The sequence below is a fragment of the Amphiura filiformis genome, chromosome 5 (assembly GCF_039555335.1).
Source record: "Amphiura filiformis chromosome 5, Afil_fr2py, whole genome shotgun sequence".
In the NCBI taxonomy this organism is placed as follows: domain Eukaryota; kingdom Metazoa; phylum Echinodermata; class Ophiuroidea; order Amphilepidida; family Amphiuridae; genus Amphiura; species Amphiura filiformis.
Window position 1 is genome coordinate 61,935,551 of NC_092632.1, and position 15,922 is coordinate 61,951,472.

General features: G+C 38.3%; 1 protein-coding gene across 1 annotated transcript; it reads right to left on the bottom strand.

The window, feature by feature from the left end:
• Positions 1–277: 277 nt before the first annotated feature.
• On the bottom strand, positions 278–13,336 carry LOC140153504 (uncharacterized). Its single transcript, XM_072176272.1, has 3 exons — positions 13,266–13,336; positions 6,374–6,925; positions 278–4,852 (listed from the first exon to the last, which is right to left on the bottom strand). The coding sequence occupies exon 3, from the start codon at positions 4,515–4,517 to the stop codon at positions 2,118–2,120; it is 2,400 nt and encodes a 799-aa protein (XP_072032373.1). The 5' UTR covers positions 4,518–4,852; positions 6,374–6,925; positions 13,266–13,336; the 3' UTR covers positions 278–2,117.
• Positions 13,337–15,922: the final 2,586 nt, after the last annotated feature.

Below are 15,922 nucleotides of genomic sequence, written 5' to 3' on the forward strand. Positions count from 1 at the left end.
TTCATGAATAATTGATAAACAAAAACAATACCTTTTGTACTAAAGCAGCTGTAATGTTATGTTACCATGGTTACCTTCAGTGGTGGCGCCAGGAATTTTTTTGGGGGGCATTATGGGGGCAAAGTGAATTTCAGGAGGGAAAAATCAATTTTGCGCAAAATAACCGCAAAAAGTGGAAATTTTTGTAATTTTGGGTTTTTTATGGGGGGCAACAGGGGGGGGCAAGAGTTCTGACTGGGTGGGCGATGCATTTGTCCCCCCTGGCACCGCCACTGGTTACCTTCTACTCATGACTGTATCATACAAAGCAGCTCACCCAGCTGTTGCAATAAGCAGAGTGGTCTTTTTGAACATATTTTTGCACTTTTATCAGTATCTTGACCAGATAAGGAAACAGCAGTGAGTGATGAATAAGGGCTAAAAAAGATTGGTATTGCCAGCCCTTTTTGACCAACCCTAAAATGTAAAATGTGACAAATTGTAGTTAGGCGATCCCAGTTCAATTTGGCTGCCTTATCTTCCCCTGATAATAATAGTACAGAAAAGATGTGACATCACAAAAATCACTCCCCATGGCATATAAATTCATACAGCTGATATTGGCTTCAATGGGTTTATCAGCTTTTGCTATATGTGCAGTGGTGTAGCCAGGGGGCAAAGGGCAGCTCCCCATGTCCATGTGAGAAGTCTTCACCCCCACCCCTGTGGGAGGCCTTTTTGTAATTTTTAGCCTATTTTTGACCATTTTCATCAAAGTTTTCCCCCTGGATATTTACCTTGCCCCCTCTGAAAAAGTCCTGGCTACGCCACTGTGTCTGTGTATTGTGTTCTTTGTCATAATGGATCACTTCTGATGCCAAAGTTCCCAACTTTCTTTCAACATTTATGTCTCAAAATTTTATCTCAAGTTAGATTTTGTACCCAGTGCAATCTAAATCCATTCTAGATAAGTAGAAGTACATTGGAGTTGAAGAACCGTGTCCTGCATATATAGAGCATGATTGGGAAATACTCAAAAGGTAAAAACACAAATAGGAGGCCATATTTTACACATCAAACCAAAATTAACTTGAAGGAAGACTATTGGCTATTGGAAAAGTATTGGGCTATACTGTATAGTGTGTATGCCTATGTACAGCAAACCCCATGCAGTGGGGTTTTCCACTTTAGATTTAAAACTTTTGCAAACTTATAAGACAGATTCACCAGTAAACCTATTAAATGTTAAAGATCTAGCTACTACTTTGGTATACCGTATTAATGATAACATTTTGAATACTGTGACTCGAAAAAAAAGTTAGTTCAAGGGAAATTCACATTATGGGTAACCCTAGTATTTTGGAGCATAATTCAGGTTTATGGATTATATGGTTTGTGTAGATTGGATTTTAATTCAAAAATCAAAATAAACATGCAAGTCCTACGGGAGGTGATTTTGCTACGTAAGGCTGTGGACTATAGTGTCATCTTCCTGTAGTTTTCTTTCATTATGACCTTCCTCCTCTGTATCAAATTCCTGTTTCCACATCAGTACGACCATGCTTCTCCGTACCAAATGCCTGTTTCCATATATCGGTATGATCATGCTGTTCCTCCGTTTTCACCTCTTTTCATTGATTTAACTGTTCCATCTTGTTTCTTCCAAGTTTTTCTGTTCTTCTTTCTTCTCATGATCTTTCACTCTCCAGCTGGAAGCGAACCCTTTCCCACAGGTGAAACACGTAAATGGTCTGGTGTGATAATTCATGTGTGCTCGCAAGTCACCAGTAGTTGCACATATTTTATTATGTACATCAGATGTCACAAACGTTGGGATTATCCAGGCTTTCATTGGTATTATCCAGGCTTTCAGGTTTGTTATGCATCTTCTGATGATCTTTCACTCTCCAGCGGGTAGCGAACCCTTTCCCACAAGTGAAACACTTAAATGGTCTGGTGTGATTTTTGATATGTGCTTGCAAGGCACCAGCAGTTGCACATATTTTACTACAGATGTCACAAACATTGGGATTATCTTTGGTATGTGTCACCTTCTTATGAATATTCAACATCTCAGAGGTGCGAAACTGTTCACCGCATTCTGCGCGATCTGTACGGCAGCTCTCCTGTGTGGATTCTCACGTGTCTTTTCCATGTTTGCAACAACGTAAATGATTTATCGCAAAATTTACATGTGTATGGTGTCTCTTTGTGTGGCTTCGCATGTGACCGGTCAACGTATTGCCTGCTTCAGTGTTGCCATCTTGTGAGTCTTTCGGTGCTACCTTTTCAGGTTTGTTATGGGTCTTCTGATGACGTTTCAATTTCCAGCGGTCAATGAACCCTTTCCCACAAGTGAAACACATGAATGGTCTGGTGTGATATTTCATATGTGCTCGCAAGGCACCAGCAGTTGCACATATTTTATTACAGATGTCACAAACATTGGGATTATCCAGGCTTTCATTGGTATTATCCCGGCTTTCAGGTTTGTTATGCGTCTCTTTGGTGTGGCTTGGCATGTGACCGGTCAACGTATTGCCTGCTTCAGTGTTGCCATCTTGTGAGTCTTTCGGTGCTACCTCTTCAGGTTTGTTATGGGTCTTCTGATGACGTTTCAATTTCCAGTGGTCAGGGAACCCTTTCATACAAGTGAAACACATGAATGGTCTGGTGTGATATTTCATATGTGCTCGCAAGGCACCAGCAGTTGCACATATTTTATTACAGATGTCACAAACATTGGTATTATCCAGGCTTTCATTGGTATTATCCCGGCTTTCAGGTTTGTTATGCGTCTCTTTGGTGTGGCTTGGCATGTGACCGGTCAACGTATTGCCTGCTTCAGTGTTGCCATCTTGTGAGTCTTTCGGTGCTACCTCTTCAGGTTTGTTATGGGTCTTCTGATGATCTTTCACTCTCCAGCGGGTAGCGAACCCTTTCCCACAGGTGATACACTTAAATGGTCTGGTGTGATAATTCATATGTGCTTGCAAGGCACCAGCAGTTGCACATATTTTACTACAGATGTCACAAACATTGGGATTATCTTTGGTATGCGTCACCTTCTTATGAATATTCAGCATCTCTGTGGTGCGAAATTGGTTACCGCATTCTGCGCATTTGTACGGCAGCTCTCCTGTGTGGATTCTCACATGTCTTTTCCATGTTTGCAACAACGTAAATGATTTATCACAAAATTGACATGTGTATGGTGTCTCTTTGGTGTGGCTTCGCATGTGACCGGTCAACGTACTCCTAGATACAAACCGAGCTCCACAATATGGGCAGAGATGTGGCCTGTGGTTTTTATGTTTGGCTGCGATGTGTACGCTTAAGCCACTGCTACTGCTAAAACCTTGTTTACATGTTGTGCATTGAAATGGCTTAACTGTAGAATGAACAGCCCTTTCATGGATTTTTAAACATTCTTTACTTACGTATGTTTTACCACATGCAACACATAAACACGCAAATGGGTTTCCATTATCAGAATGAACTGCCATGATGTGGTTTTTCAGTGTCTTTTTGTCCAAGTAACTTTTGTCACAATGTTCACAAGGAAAACGTTCAGGTGGTGTTGGTCCATGATTCCGACGTTCATGGACCAAAAGTTCGTACCGTCCTCTATAACTTGACCCACAATGGGCACAAACAAATGGTTTGGGAGCCTCATCGTTTCTGGTGCGTCCCTTATCCTTGTCCAAACAAATGTGTTTCTTAAAACTTTTCTCATGCTTAAATCCTGTAGTGCACAATTGACATGTGTAGAGTACAGTATCACTATGTTTCCTTTTGTGAAGCTTCAGAATATTCTTTGTTTGACAATGTTGGCCGCATTCATCACATTTATATTTGCCATCATGCCACGCCATGTGTGCATTCAGACTTGACCTAATTGCGAACCGTTTGTCACACCTAGTACATGAGTATGGCTGAATTTTGTAGTGACATATGACATGGTTTGGTACACTGCAACTCTTTGTGAAGACGTTATCACATATGGGACAATTGTTCGGTTTTCTGTGAGTTTTGTCTTTCTTGATGTGCTCTATAAGTTTATTCAGATCTGTGAAGGACTTCTGGCATTGTTCACATGGATAGGGCTTGTCTGATGTGTGAGAATGTTTATGAATTTCCATCGTAGGTTCATCCTGAAAACATTCCCTGCAGACGGACATTGGTGCTGTCTTTCCTCGAAACCACACCAGTTTCTTTAGAAACCACACAGCTTTCCTTAGACACCACACCCCTTTCCTTGGACACCACACCCCTTTTCTTAGGAAGCACACTGCTTTCCTTAGAAACCACATCCTTTTCCTTAGAAACCACACCCCTGTCCTTAGGAAGTACACCCTTTTGTTGCTTTGAAGAAGATGCTTCTTCCATTTTGATTTGATGAATTTTGTTGTCACTTTTTTTGGAACAATTTGGACTGGAAGAATTATTTCCATTTTTCTCTGTAAAAGCAGTAGATACTTGTTTCTTATTCTTAGAGGACTTTTTAATACCACCTTGTGTGCCAATCTCAACTTCATTCATGTGCATTTTGGTGTGGTGCCTGATCAATCGCTTGGGGTCCAAAAAAGACAGCTTGCAAGAAATACAAATGTACTGAATTTGACCGCCTCCTAGTGTTGACTCGCTACTGACCGGAGTCGGATCAATGTCGTTTCTATTTTCCCTGAATACTTCTTTGACAATGGTACTTGCAGTACCTGTATCATCGGAAGAGGGCCTAGATTTTGTGCATATGGATTCATGTCCTGTGGCAATACAGTTTCTTTGGTCTTTGTCATTATATTGATTTGCTGTGGTGCCAGCTTCTTCAAAATTCTTGCCAGATGTTCTTCCATAATCTTTGGGCTGCTCACTGTAAAAAAAATAAAGATGATTTCAAACAAGTTAGCATGCTGTTTGAAGTGACATTCACTCACAAGATGCAAGACCTCTCCCAGGTCCCCAAACATTTGGTATGATTCCCGACCACATTAAATCTTTTCAAAACCAACTTGCAAACTCTTTGTTTTAATTTTGTGATATATACACCAAGCCAAGGTCATATCTTAAAATCCTGTTCATCAAAATGAACCAAAATTACATACAGGATTACTTCAATACTCTACTCTAAACATCATGTATGTCAGTAACCAAGCAGTTGTCCAACTGACACAACAGCAAAATGCACAGACATGGAACAGCTTCCTGGACCACAATCACAGTCTAATACTACATGTAGTAACTGGCACCACACAAGAAATCTGTGAGAATGTGAACAAGGTCCTTGCACACAGATGTTAATTCCCAAAAAGTAAGTGGAATAGTGTGGAACAAGACCTGTTTCTTAAAGAAAATGTATGAAAAGCAGAATGCAGCACTGTTTTGTAAATTATCATCTGTTCCATGATTCTCACAGATTTCTTGTGCTGGTGCCAATTATTGGGCAGTGTGAATGTGGTCCAGGAAGCTGTTCCATATCAGTGCATTTTGCTGTTGTTTAAGTTGGACAACTGCTTGGTTACTGACATGTGTTTAGGCAATCCTGTGTGTAATTTTGGTTAATTTGGATGGACAGGATTTTAAGATATGACCTTGTGACACCAAAATTGTTGTCATGTGTGTTGACCACCTGTTGATGTATGTTTACATTTGATGTGCCTTCTATCAATTAGTCTAAGATAAAACTGTCTTTTATTACAATGTATGCTTACTTTAAACGCATGGATCATGGATGACATAAGTCAATTGATTAGATGGATGGTTTAAACCCGAGTTGGTTGAAATAGTCTTGTAATTTTACATAATATCACACCCTAATTTTTGTGGGACCAAAAAGTACTACAGACTGACACCAAAAGAATTAGGGTACAGGTACCGGTTATATTCACCCCTGTATATCCTAAACATAGTAAGCAAAAAGTCAAATATAAACCAGCAGCAAGTACTTGAACCCTTTAGCTCTGATTTAAGACCTCATTTTAATATTCTAATCAATGGCAAGAACAGCGCTAGTTCTCTTGTTTGAGAACGCTTTGTGTACAAATCAAATCAAAAGGGCATTCAAATGGAACAAACTGCAGGTTTTGAATCGGCATCTTCCTTGGTATTTTGGATCACCCTGTCTTTATTTCTGGACTGATTTCAAAGAATGAGGAAAATCCACACTACCCCTGTGGAAGATTTTGGAAATATCTTCCACAGATGGAGTATGGAATGGAATTAACACATTACATGTAGGCAGCTCTATTTGAAACTCACTCTCCCTCAGGGTAAGATTCAGGTTGAATCTTTCTCAGAGAGTGAATGAAATTCAAATGGAGCTCCCTAAAGATACTTCCAAAATCTTCCAGAGGGGTAGTGTGGATTCTAAATAAAATAGCCCATTGTGTCTTACCTTTCAGTCTGTTGTTTATCACAATTGGTCCCCTGACACTCTGTGGCATGCTTTCTGAGACTGGTCTCACTTGCACAACTGACACCACATAACACACATTTGAAGGAATCTGATAACTTGCATTCATCATGTTTAGAATCAAGACGTGTGTGAGTACTGTTTGACGATATATCTTGGTGTGTCCTTTCATGGCTTCGCAGTAAAGAATCATCTTCAAAAGTTTCGCCGCATTTAAGACACACCTTGGAGACGACGCCAGGATGAACTTTTATGACATGCTCCGTGAAGAGCTTTGTGTTTGGAAAAAAAGCATCACAGTAAGAACATTTAAAGTTGACAATTTGAGAGTGAACATCAAGAGTCCCATCATCTGCTCTAGCGTCTATTGTGCAGTCATGTTTAGCTTTGAACTGTTTTGATGAAATGTGATTGGACGTCATATTGCTGCTTGAAAATTGCTTGAAAATCTTACACAGAAATAGTCACAGATGCTTTGTTTTCCATGGATCTGAAGTCTGTTGTACGTGCACAATGCTGAGTTGGTTACAGATTCTGTAAAAAATAAAGGAAGTTTTGGTCAACTTTTCAGCGTCAAGGCGCGACGCATTGACTCGCCAGGCCGCGGTAAAGGATTCTCAATTAGCCCAATTTTTTTGGGCGGATTTACCCAAATTTAGAACGCAAACGCGCAAAACACCCAGTTGGGCGGAAAAGCACTTCAGGAGTTCCGGTACTTACTGGGAAGATACTGACCGATCAATAAATTGTCACATCGAGCCGAAATTTCGGATATGGATAGGTACGGTAACGGGAAAAGCATGTTGACCGGGTGGTTTTCGAAGGGCCTCTCGTGGTCAAAGGTCATCTAGGGGGGAAAATACCCCAACTGGATAGCAAAAGCAGCAGCAAGTGGATACAAATATGTGTACTGGGCAACTCTGGACATGTTTCATCCAGCTTTTGGCTATCTGCCCAGTTTGAAATGCACTGTAATGTCTAACCAGAATGCATTGCTGCAAATGAATTCTATAAGCTTCCATACCCAAATAAGCGGCCATACCCCAATAAGCGCCCATACCCCAATAAGTGCCCACACCCCAATAAGCGCCCATAACCCAATAAGTGCCCATACCCCAATAAGCACCCATACCCCAATAAGCGCCCATACCTCAATAAGTGCCCATACCCATTAAGCGCCCATGCACCAATGAGCGCCTATATACCCCAATAAGCGCCCACATACCCCAATAATAGCTAAAGGGCCATTAGAGTCATTATAGCTGCAGGTGCACTAGTAATATAAATACAAGCTAAAACTGTTAGGGTTCGATAATGAACCCCACAAAACTAACCGACTACTATTGGAAAATGCCATACGGCCGGGCGGTTTCACAAGTTGCTGGCTCGATCATGTCATCCGCCGCCTGACTGTACCCACAAAGTTTCATGCACATATAATAGTTATTAGTAATTTGACCTCAGATGACCCCTGGATGACCCTGACATTTTAAAATGTTGACTGTACCCACCAAGTTTCATGCCCTGCAAAGGGGGTTAATTTGGTTAGAAACCCATATACAGGTGTCAACATTGGGGGTATGATTGTATGGACCATCCCCTATCAAAATATTGGGGGGATTTATCTGGGATCTAGACTACCGGTACCCTTATATGGCCCGGTTATATGGTCATTTAACTCAAAAAAACTAAAGCCTCCTTATATACTTCAGACCCACACAAGCACACATTTGGGATATGTGAGTACAATGGTACCACTTTTAATACACATGACTGCCCTTACACATGACTGAAGTGTGGTCACTTATTGATACTCGCCTGTTGTGTTTAGCGTTAATATATATGATGCCGGATCAGTGACCAATTTAATGGCGGAACCCCTTTATTCGAAACAATGGTACCACTTTTATGAATAGCCTGTCGCAACTTCTAATAGGCATCAAACGAACAAAAGATTACCGTATATAATCTATTGCGACTCTATTTCTATTTAAAAGCTCTTTGGTAAGTACTGTTTTTGAATTTTTTGTATGAATAGCGCACCATATGTTATGATATATACTACAAATGTCACTGCCTACGTGGTGTAACGGTTAATGTGATCCCCTCCCACGCAAATTTGGGGAAGTTACTGCCAATTATATTTTGTAACTATCTTGCAAATTACAGCAACATAACTTATTTTGTTTTTCTGTAAGTGCGAGTCAAAATTGGTCCATCGCCACAGTGCGCTTAATTGCCAGTGGCTGAGTTTAGCACTGCTCAAGAATGGCACAAAATATTCAAATCAGTAAGATCAGGTGAAAAACGTGGCCTACTGAGCTGTAATTTGGCAGAGTTGCCAGTAATACCTCTATCATACCCTCTGTAAAAAGGTTAAAAAATTGAACAAGTAGATCTCGAGTTACAAATTAAATCACCAGCTTCCCTTTGGAATTTTTATATTCCTTTCAAATCATGTTAAGAAGACACCTTTCTGAACATAAATGTGAAGTTTCGTGCTCATTCGATGTATTGTTCACCTGATCTTAACCCTAAACGTTTTCTTATATTTAGGCCTATAACATCTACAACTTGCTGCTGGCTATACCTTGTTTAGGACTTTCAAAAGAAGTACCTGAATGTGCAACCATAACTGTTTCAAAATAGCCCGCGATAGTCATGCAGGTAACTCCGAGGTCAAGCATTGAATTGGTTTGAACAAAGATACTCATAATGTATTGAGTGCTACTTTGGTTTGAATGAGGAATACTACAGGAATACACATGAGCATGATGAGGATAATCTCTATTGTTGTGAATGAGTCAATGACCTTCAAAACTTAAGATTTTGTTTACATACACCTACTAATTGGTCATATTAAACCCAATAACATTGAAACTCTTGGTTGTGAAAAAAAAGTTCACCTACTTAGTGCAATTTTGATTTTGTGCCATATCGGCTATCTTGGATGATTTTTGGCAAATGTCCTCTAAATGCATGATTTCAATGCCTTGGTTTGAAAAAATAAGTTATGCCAGTGACTAGTTAAGTGCCATTTCATAAGAAACCCTTTGATACTTTCACAATATGCTTGTTTCATGTTTGCAAATATGTTAAAATAAAGAAATATATAAAGGTAAATATATGCTTATGCCAATTTTGCTCCCAACTGCTATTTTTGGACCTTGTCATTTTATTTCGTTCCAATGACCGGTCAGAATGGGAAACTTTGATAATTCATAATTCGAAATGTTTTTGACCGATTTTGACCATTTAACCACCAAAATACTTCTGTTGATTAGTTCTACTCAGAAAACAATCTTTTGTAGCAATAGGGTCAACATGAAATTTTGATGGTTATCCCTACTTTTAGACCACCGAGCTATATAAGGTACAAATTACAAATTTATCATATTAAACTTTTGCAACAAGGTTAAACATGTTCTCATTCAACTGTACAAACATACCTTTTATTCCATCGAACAAGCTTTATTTTGTTCCAAAATTCATGTTTTTATAGCTATTTTTGACGTAAAAGAGCTGGTTTACAACAAAACCGGTGATGCCAGCTCCAAAGTTTTCGCGTAGCACAAGCGTTTGATGTACGCTTGTTTTGACGGTAATTTACGCTAGCGTATTGTGAATTTTCAAGCGCGTTTGACATCGTTTTACTGTGCGACGCAATTCTGCATATTTACATTGTTTATTCAAAATGGTGAATTTCTCGAAAAACATGATACATTTTACCCTGAAATTTCCCTCATTACTCAAAGCCCTGCCCGTTTTCACAATATTTTAGCTTCTTGGATATCATCGGAAATATAGATTAGTAATATTAGGTAGGTCACTGTATTTTTTAAGATTTTTTTAGATGATTTTTACAATGAAAAATTGACGTTTTAAGCTTCTTTTCAAAAATTGGTTTCTTTTAGCTTGTTAAAAAACAGGTTAAAAATCGTTTTTAGCTTGTTGGATATTTTTGCTATATAGTTTAAAGCTTGACTCCTTAGATAACACTTTTAGTTTAAGCTTGTTAGAATATTAAACCTTGATGAAATAGTAATATTTTAGCCCTATATAGCCCGGGTGGTCTAAAAGTCAGGATCGCCAAAATGTATACATTGCACTGGGAAATATATTTTGTGCATTTTTTTTTCTGTAATGGGGCCAATAGAGCTAAAAACGCACCTTGGCTCGGGAAAAAATAATTGCGTCCAACGTGCAGGCAGTGTTGCCGTTATATTGTCTGTTTTGTTTACGCTTTTGGCTGTTGCCACATTGAATGTCGTCCACCATCGTCTGATATTTTCCAACCCCCCACCAATGAACACTCCCTACTGTCATGACCAGGTGGTGTATGACGTGCAGTCCCTAAATTCAGTAAATTTTCATCGTCAACCGTGTAATTGAATGGGATTATTTTGAAATTTTAAAATGCTTGAAATATCACAAAAACAAAACAAATAGGACTATGTTGATAAATAATATAAATACAAGCTAAAACCGTTGGGGTTCGATAATGAGCCCCACAAAACTAACCGAGTATATGGAAAATGCCATACGGCCGGGCGGTTTCACGAGTTGCCGGCTCGATCATGTCATCCGCCGCCTGGTCATGACTGTGAGCAATACTATTAGGGCTATTTCATTATAAATGACACGTTCACAAAAATGGCTTTTATCATATCTGGTTGATATAATTAGGGTGATAATGCAGTGTTATTAACTTAATTCTAAGTATGCCACAAACTACAAGCTACATGAGCATTTTTACAGAATTCTGTCTATTTTTTGTATAAAAAATTGCCAAAAGGTACATTTTAACCCAATTTTGGAGTCCCATTTCATTTTGCCCATGTATTCTGAATAAATTCTTTGAAAAATTAGGTACATTCTATGGCAATGTGCTTGTTGCAATGAAAATATGATATGTGTGGAACATCATGCAAGTTGAATGGTGAAAATTGGTGCAAAATGTTAAAATTCAGAGATTCTTGCAAAATTGGCATTTTATGTTAAATAAAAAAAATGAGTGTCCTCTCCAATTCATGCCTCCATTTTTGTTAACATTAAAGAGGAAATATAAACCCTTACCCTACCTGTATAATCTGTGTTATATTACCAATTGATGGGACAGGGCACTGATTGAGGAATTCATTTATTTTACATACAGTAGACCACTTGTTCTTGATACCACAGTTCCGCGTTAAAAATTTGTCCTCTCCAGAACTGAAGTTAATTACTAATTGTTGAAATAAGAAGGATTATATCATAGAATGTGAAATTTGTAGAGGAAGAGTGGTCTTCCTTCTACCAAGGTGGCACATGATTTGGTATTTGTTGCATTTTTGCAAGCCTGTATCCACGATTCTGTTTGCAATTTAACAAATGTCCTCTCCAGCACAATTATGTCATTTCCATGAATTGGTAAACAAACTAAAAAATAAAAATTTCAAAGAGCCAAACCCACAAGAAATTTTTGCATTTTATTGCAAATTATGCTTACAAACCACTTTAGTGTTCAAATTATTGTCCAGTTGTTGAGAACACATATGATATTATTCTGCATTGAACTTCGGTTAGCTAAAAATTGCAATATTCCTAATTTAACCAGAATATTAACCCTGTTTGTAGTGGAATTTAAATGCTGGAGATCTTTTATGCAATAATATTGATGCAATAATATTGATGCAGCTATTTCTAAAGTTAAAGTATGCTTTATTATGTGTTAAAAATGTGTCCTATCCAGAACAAATGACACAGGAGGGTCTTTTATTTTAGGTTTTCCATGACTAGTACAACAGATTGACGCAGAATACTCACTTATGCATCAGTGTAGCTATTGGGCAGGACAAAATGACTATTTCATGAATTTTTCATGTGAAGATAAAGTTTATCCTTAAAATATGTAGTAATTTTGCACCATTTATCTGGATTAGTATCAATTTACTAATTGTTTTATATTGAAACTGGCATATTTAAGACACTGAAGTGTAAAGGAACATACAACAATTATTACAGACTAAATATGAATAAGTATGAACCCAATGTTGGTTACATATACTCTTTCAAAGTTGTGTATTAAATTGTTTAAAAAATGTCCCTCCAGACGGCAGCTATGTTTTACACAGCAAAAATTCAATTTAATTTTTTAATGGTTCCTGAGGGTTTGACGCTCTAATATTTTGAGAATTATTGACACACCATCTGAACTTTGAAATGATAATGAATTTGCATGAAATAAATGAGTTTGAATTTTGACCCCTTTTGGGACTCAATGTTGTCATTTATAATGAAATAGCCCATTTAGGGGCTGTGCAATAATTATGAGCCCTGGGGAGGGTAAAATTGGGGGGCAAGAAATTTTGGCGAGACGAAAGGGGGGCAAGCAATTTTTGGCAAGCCGAGAGGGGGGGGCAAGCGATTTTTGCACGCATTCACGGGCACCTTTTTAATAAAATGCTTTAAAAAGGCTTAGGAAAACAGTGCGGAAAGCGCTTAAATATGCAAATTTTCCTGCTCGCTGCGCTCATAACATACATCTAGACCATTTAAAGTTTGAATTTGGGATCCCAAAATTTGGCATGTTCAAGGGGAGGGGCAAAGAATTTTTGGCGGGCCGAGAGGGGGGGCAAGCGATTTTTGGCGTGCTGAGGGGGGGCAATCGACTTTTGGCGAGCCGTTTGGAAATTTAACCCCGGGGCTGATAATTATTGCACAGCCCTTAGTATTAGAAAAGCTAGAAAAGCTTAAAATCATCGTCTTTTACAAAGACAAAGTCTTTTGACAAAGTATCACATGCATTAATGTCTCCATACAAAATCTCTTTGAATACTTAATGTGTTTAATGCGCTATACGATAAAACTAAAAAATAAGCGTATACCAGCTTACCAGTCAGTATAGTCAATAAATAATCCATGAAAACAACTCAGACCTTGAACTACCGACATGACCGATACAAAATTTATATGGAAATCTATGGAAATCTAATATACCCCGAAATAAAGCAACTTTTAATATTAATGAAGTGACGTCATCACCGTGTGATATTCATGCATGTTACTGTTTAGAGCCAGGGGAATTTGGTAAATACTAAAACTAAAAGTTAGTAAAAAAAAAATCGTTTTCCCCTTTTAGCATGCAAAAATGCTAGCTTCCCCTTTCAGCTTGCCAAAAAAAGTGACGGTATATGGCCCCTCTTTTAGTGAAGTCAACTATAGGCCTACCCGATGACCGGGGCACTCCTACTTTGGAGGTGAGGTGGTGCGTATGTTGGGCTGTTAAGACCCCTTATTTCAGCATCGCTGTCACCCAAAGACCCCATATTTTTTACGAACACATGCTCTGTCACCTGAAGACCCCTTATTTTTCCATTTGATCTGTCACCAAGACCCTTATTTTTCAATTTGAACAGCAAATTTCAGTTTATCACTGATTTTGTTACTTAATATTTTGAAAAAACAAAGAAATTTGAGGCCATTTAGAAGTAGAAATTCGCTGTTCTAGGTTTCTGTGGCCCTGTTTCGGCTCTCACCCGAAGGTTCCATTTAAAAAAAAAAAAAAAAAAGGTCATGTACTGACCCAATGACCCCACATTTTTTACATTTTGCTCTCACCGAATCATGCTCTCACCCATTGACCCCATTTTTTTACATTTTGCTCTCACCGATTGCCCCTACACCTATATCCATTTCATATTGAAGTGCCACCCCACCGGCGATGATCCCCCTTTTTTTTAAGTCATAGCCGATGACCCCCTTTTTTGTTTTTTTCTACCCTCTGACCCCCTTTTTTCTAGAATAGCAACATCAAAATGCAACAAAATAATGCCGAAAACTTTCAAATTTTGCTCCATTTTTTCAAAATTTTCTATCCGCTGACCCTTTTTTTGAAACCTTATACTCAATGACCCCCTTTTTTCAAAATATTATACCCAATGACCCCCTTTTTTATTTTGTTTGTACCCAATGACCAACACTTTGTACGGCCCTACTTCGCAACTTGAAATGCACTTGTCTCTGATTGGCTGCCGAGGTGATCTGCTTTTGCCAAAATTTCTGAATGAACTTTGGCGCCATGTACGCATTGTTTAAAGAGCGGACAGACAGACCCACAGATTACCAGTATTATTATTAAATTATGTCTTACCTTGTTAGTGTTTCATTAAAAAGATGACAGAGAACATGAGCAAATACACAAATATTGTCCTGATATTTAGTAAAAGATGACAGAGAACATGAGCAAAAATACAAATAATATTGTCCTGATAGTGGTACTGGTATACTTTGGTGTAGTTGTAAAAGATGTGATCTCTGAACCCTTCTCCCAGCTCCCAGTACATTGTGGAACTGTATGTCTGGTAACCATGGTAACACTGGCTATTATTTTCTTATGTCACAGAGTAGCAACTGTCTTCCAATATATGTGGTTCAAGTGAAGTTCAGACTTTTTCATTAATTTCTGCATACCTGGTAGGCTGGTAGCTGAAAAAGTTCCATGACCTTCAGCATTTTAAAATATTATTTTATTCAAAAATTACCTACTTGCCTCTAAATCAGTAACAAAAATCATATTAAGCTACAAATGTAAACAAGAAATGTCTTTAAAAAGACAACGCCATGGATGAAGATCATGTTTCATAATTTTACATTGACAAGTACTTGGAATGCGAGTAATTTTTTGTGTGTAGCACATGCACAACTAAACCGGGTGGGAAATATCGCTACCACCAAATTATGACATATATTAGGTAATTCTCAAGAAGTTTCATGTTGAAAGCTAGATTTACACTAATTCATACTTATAACAAAGGGATCAATGGAAATCACATCCACCGAGTTTTGCAACAATCCAGCAATCTATATTCAGACGACCTTAAGCATGTTAAGAATGTTTGCTGCCTGAGGGTGATCATAAACAATTCATGACAATACAAATATCTATTCATCAGCAAAGTGGTTAACATAACTCCCTGGTAACTGGATCACGTACCTTTGACATTGGTACTACATGCCATAGACTTTGTGTTGCGATCATTGCCATTGTGGTGCAGAACTCAAAAGCGTGATCCAGTTGACATAGTGATAATCGGATTAAAAGTAACACTTCGCGGTGAATTATCAGTAACTGCTAACTTTGATATGACCATGATGGTTTTAATGCTTAATTGTGATTACGTTTAATGACATGACTCCGCCATGGCGGAAAAAGTTTTGGAGCTGTATGATAATGTGGTTTTTGATCACGAGGCACATGCATGTTTTTAAGACTTTCAATTTAATAGATATAATAATATATAATAATAAATTTTGGATTTATTAAACACCTTTCTCCAGATCTTAGAGGACTCAAAGTGCTGTGATTTCGCTGCAATGGTGAATCATCACAATCAGATGGCATCAACTAGATCCGCATTTAGATTGTAACATCCACCAATTATCTGTGCAGCTCCCCAAATTCCATTGGGTGAAGGAAGTTTTTGATAACCAAACAACTAATCACCGATTTTTGCGATACAGGAGGAAACCAGATATCCTGGAGAAAATATG

Bases quoted from the DNA above. Each gene is read 5' to 3' on its own strand.
- LOC140153504 (XM_072176272.1), bottom strand. From the start codon at position 4,517: ATGAAGTTGAGATTGGCACACAAGGTGGTATTAAAAAGTCCTCTAAGA.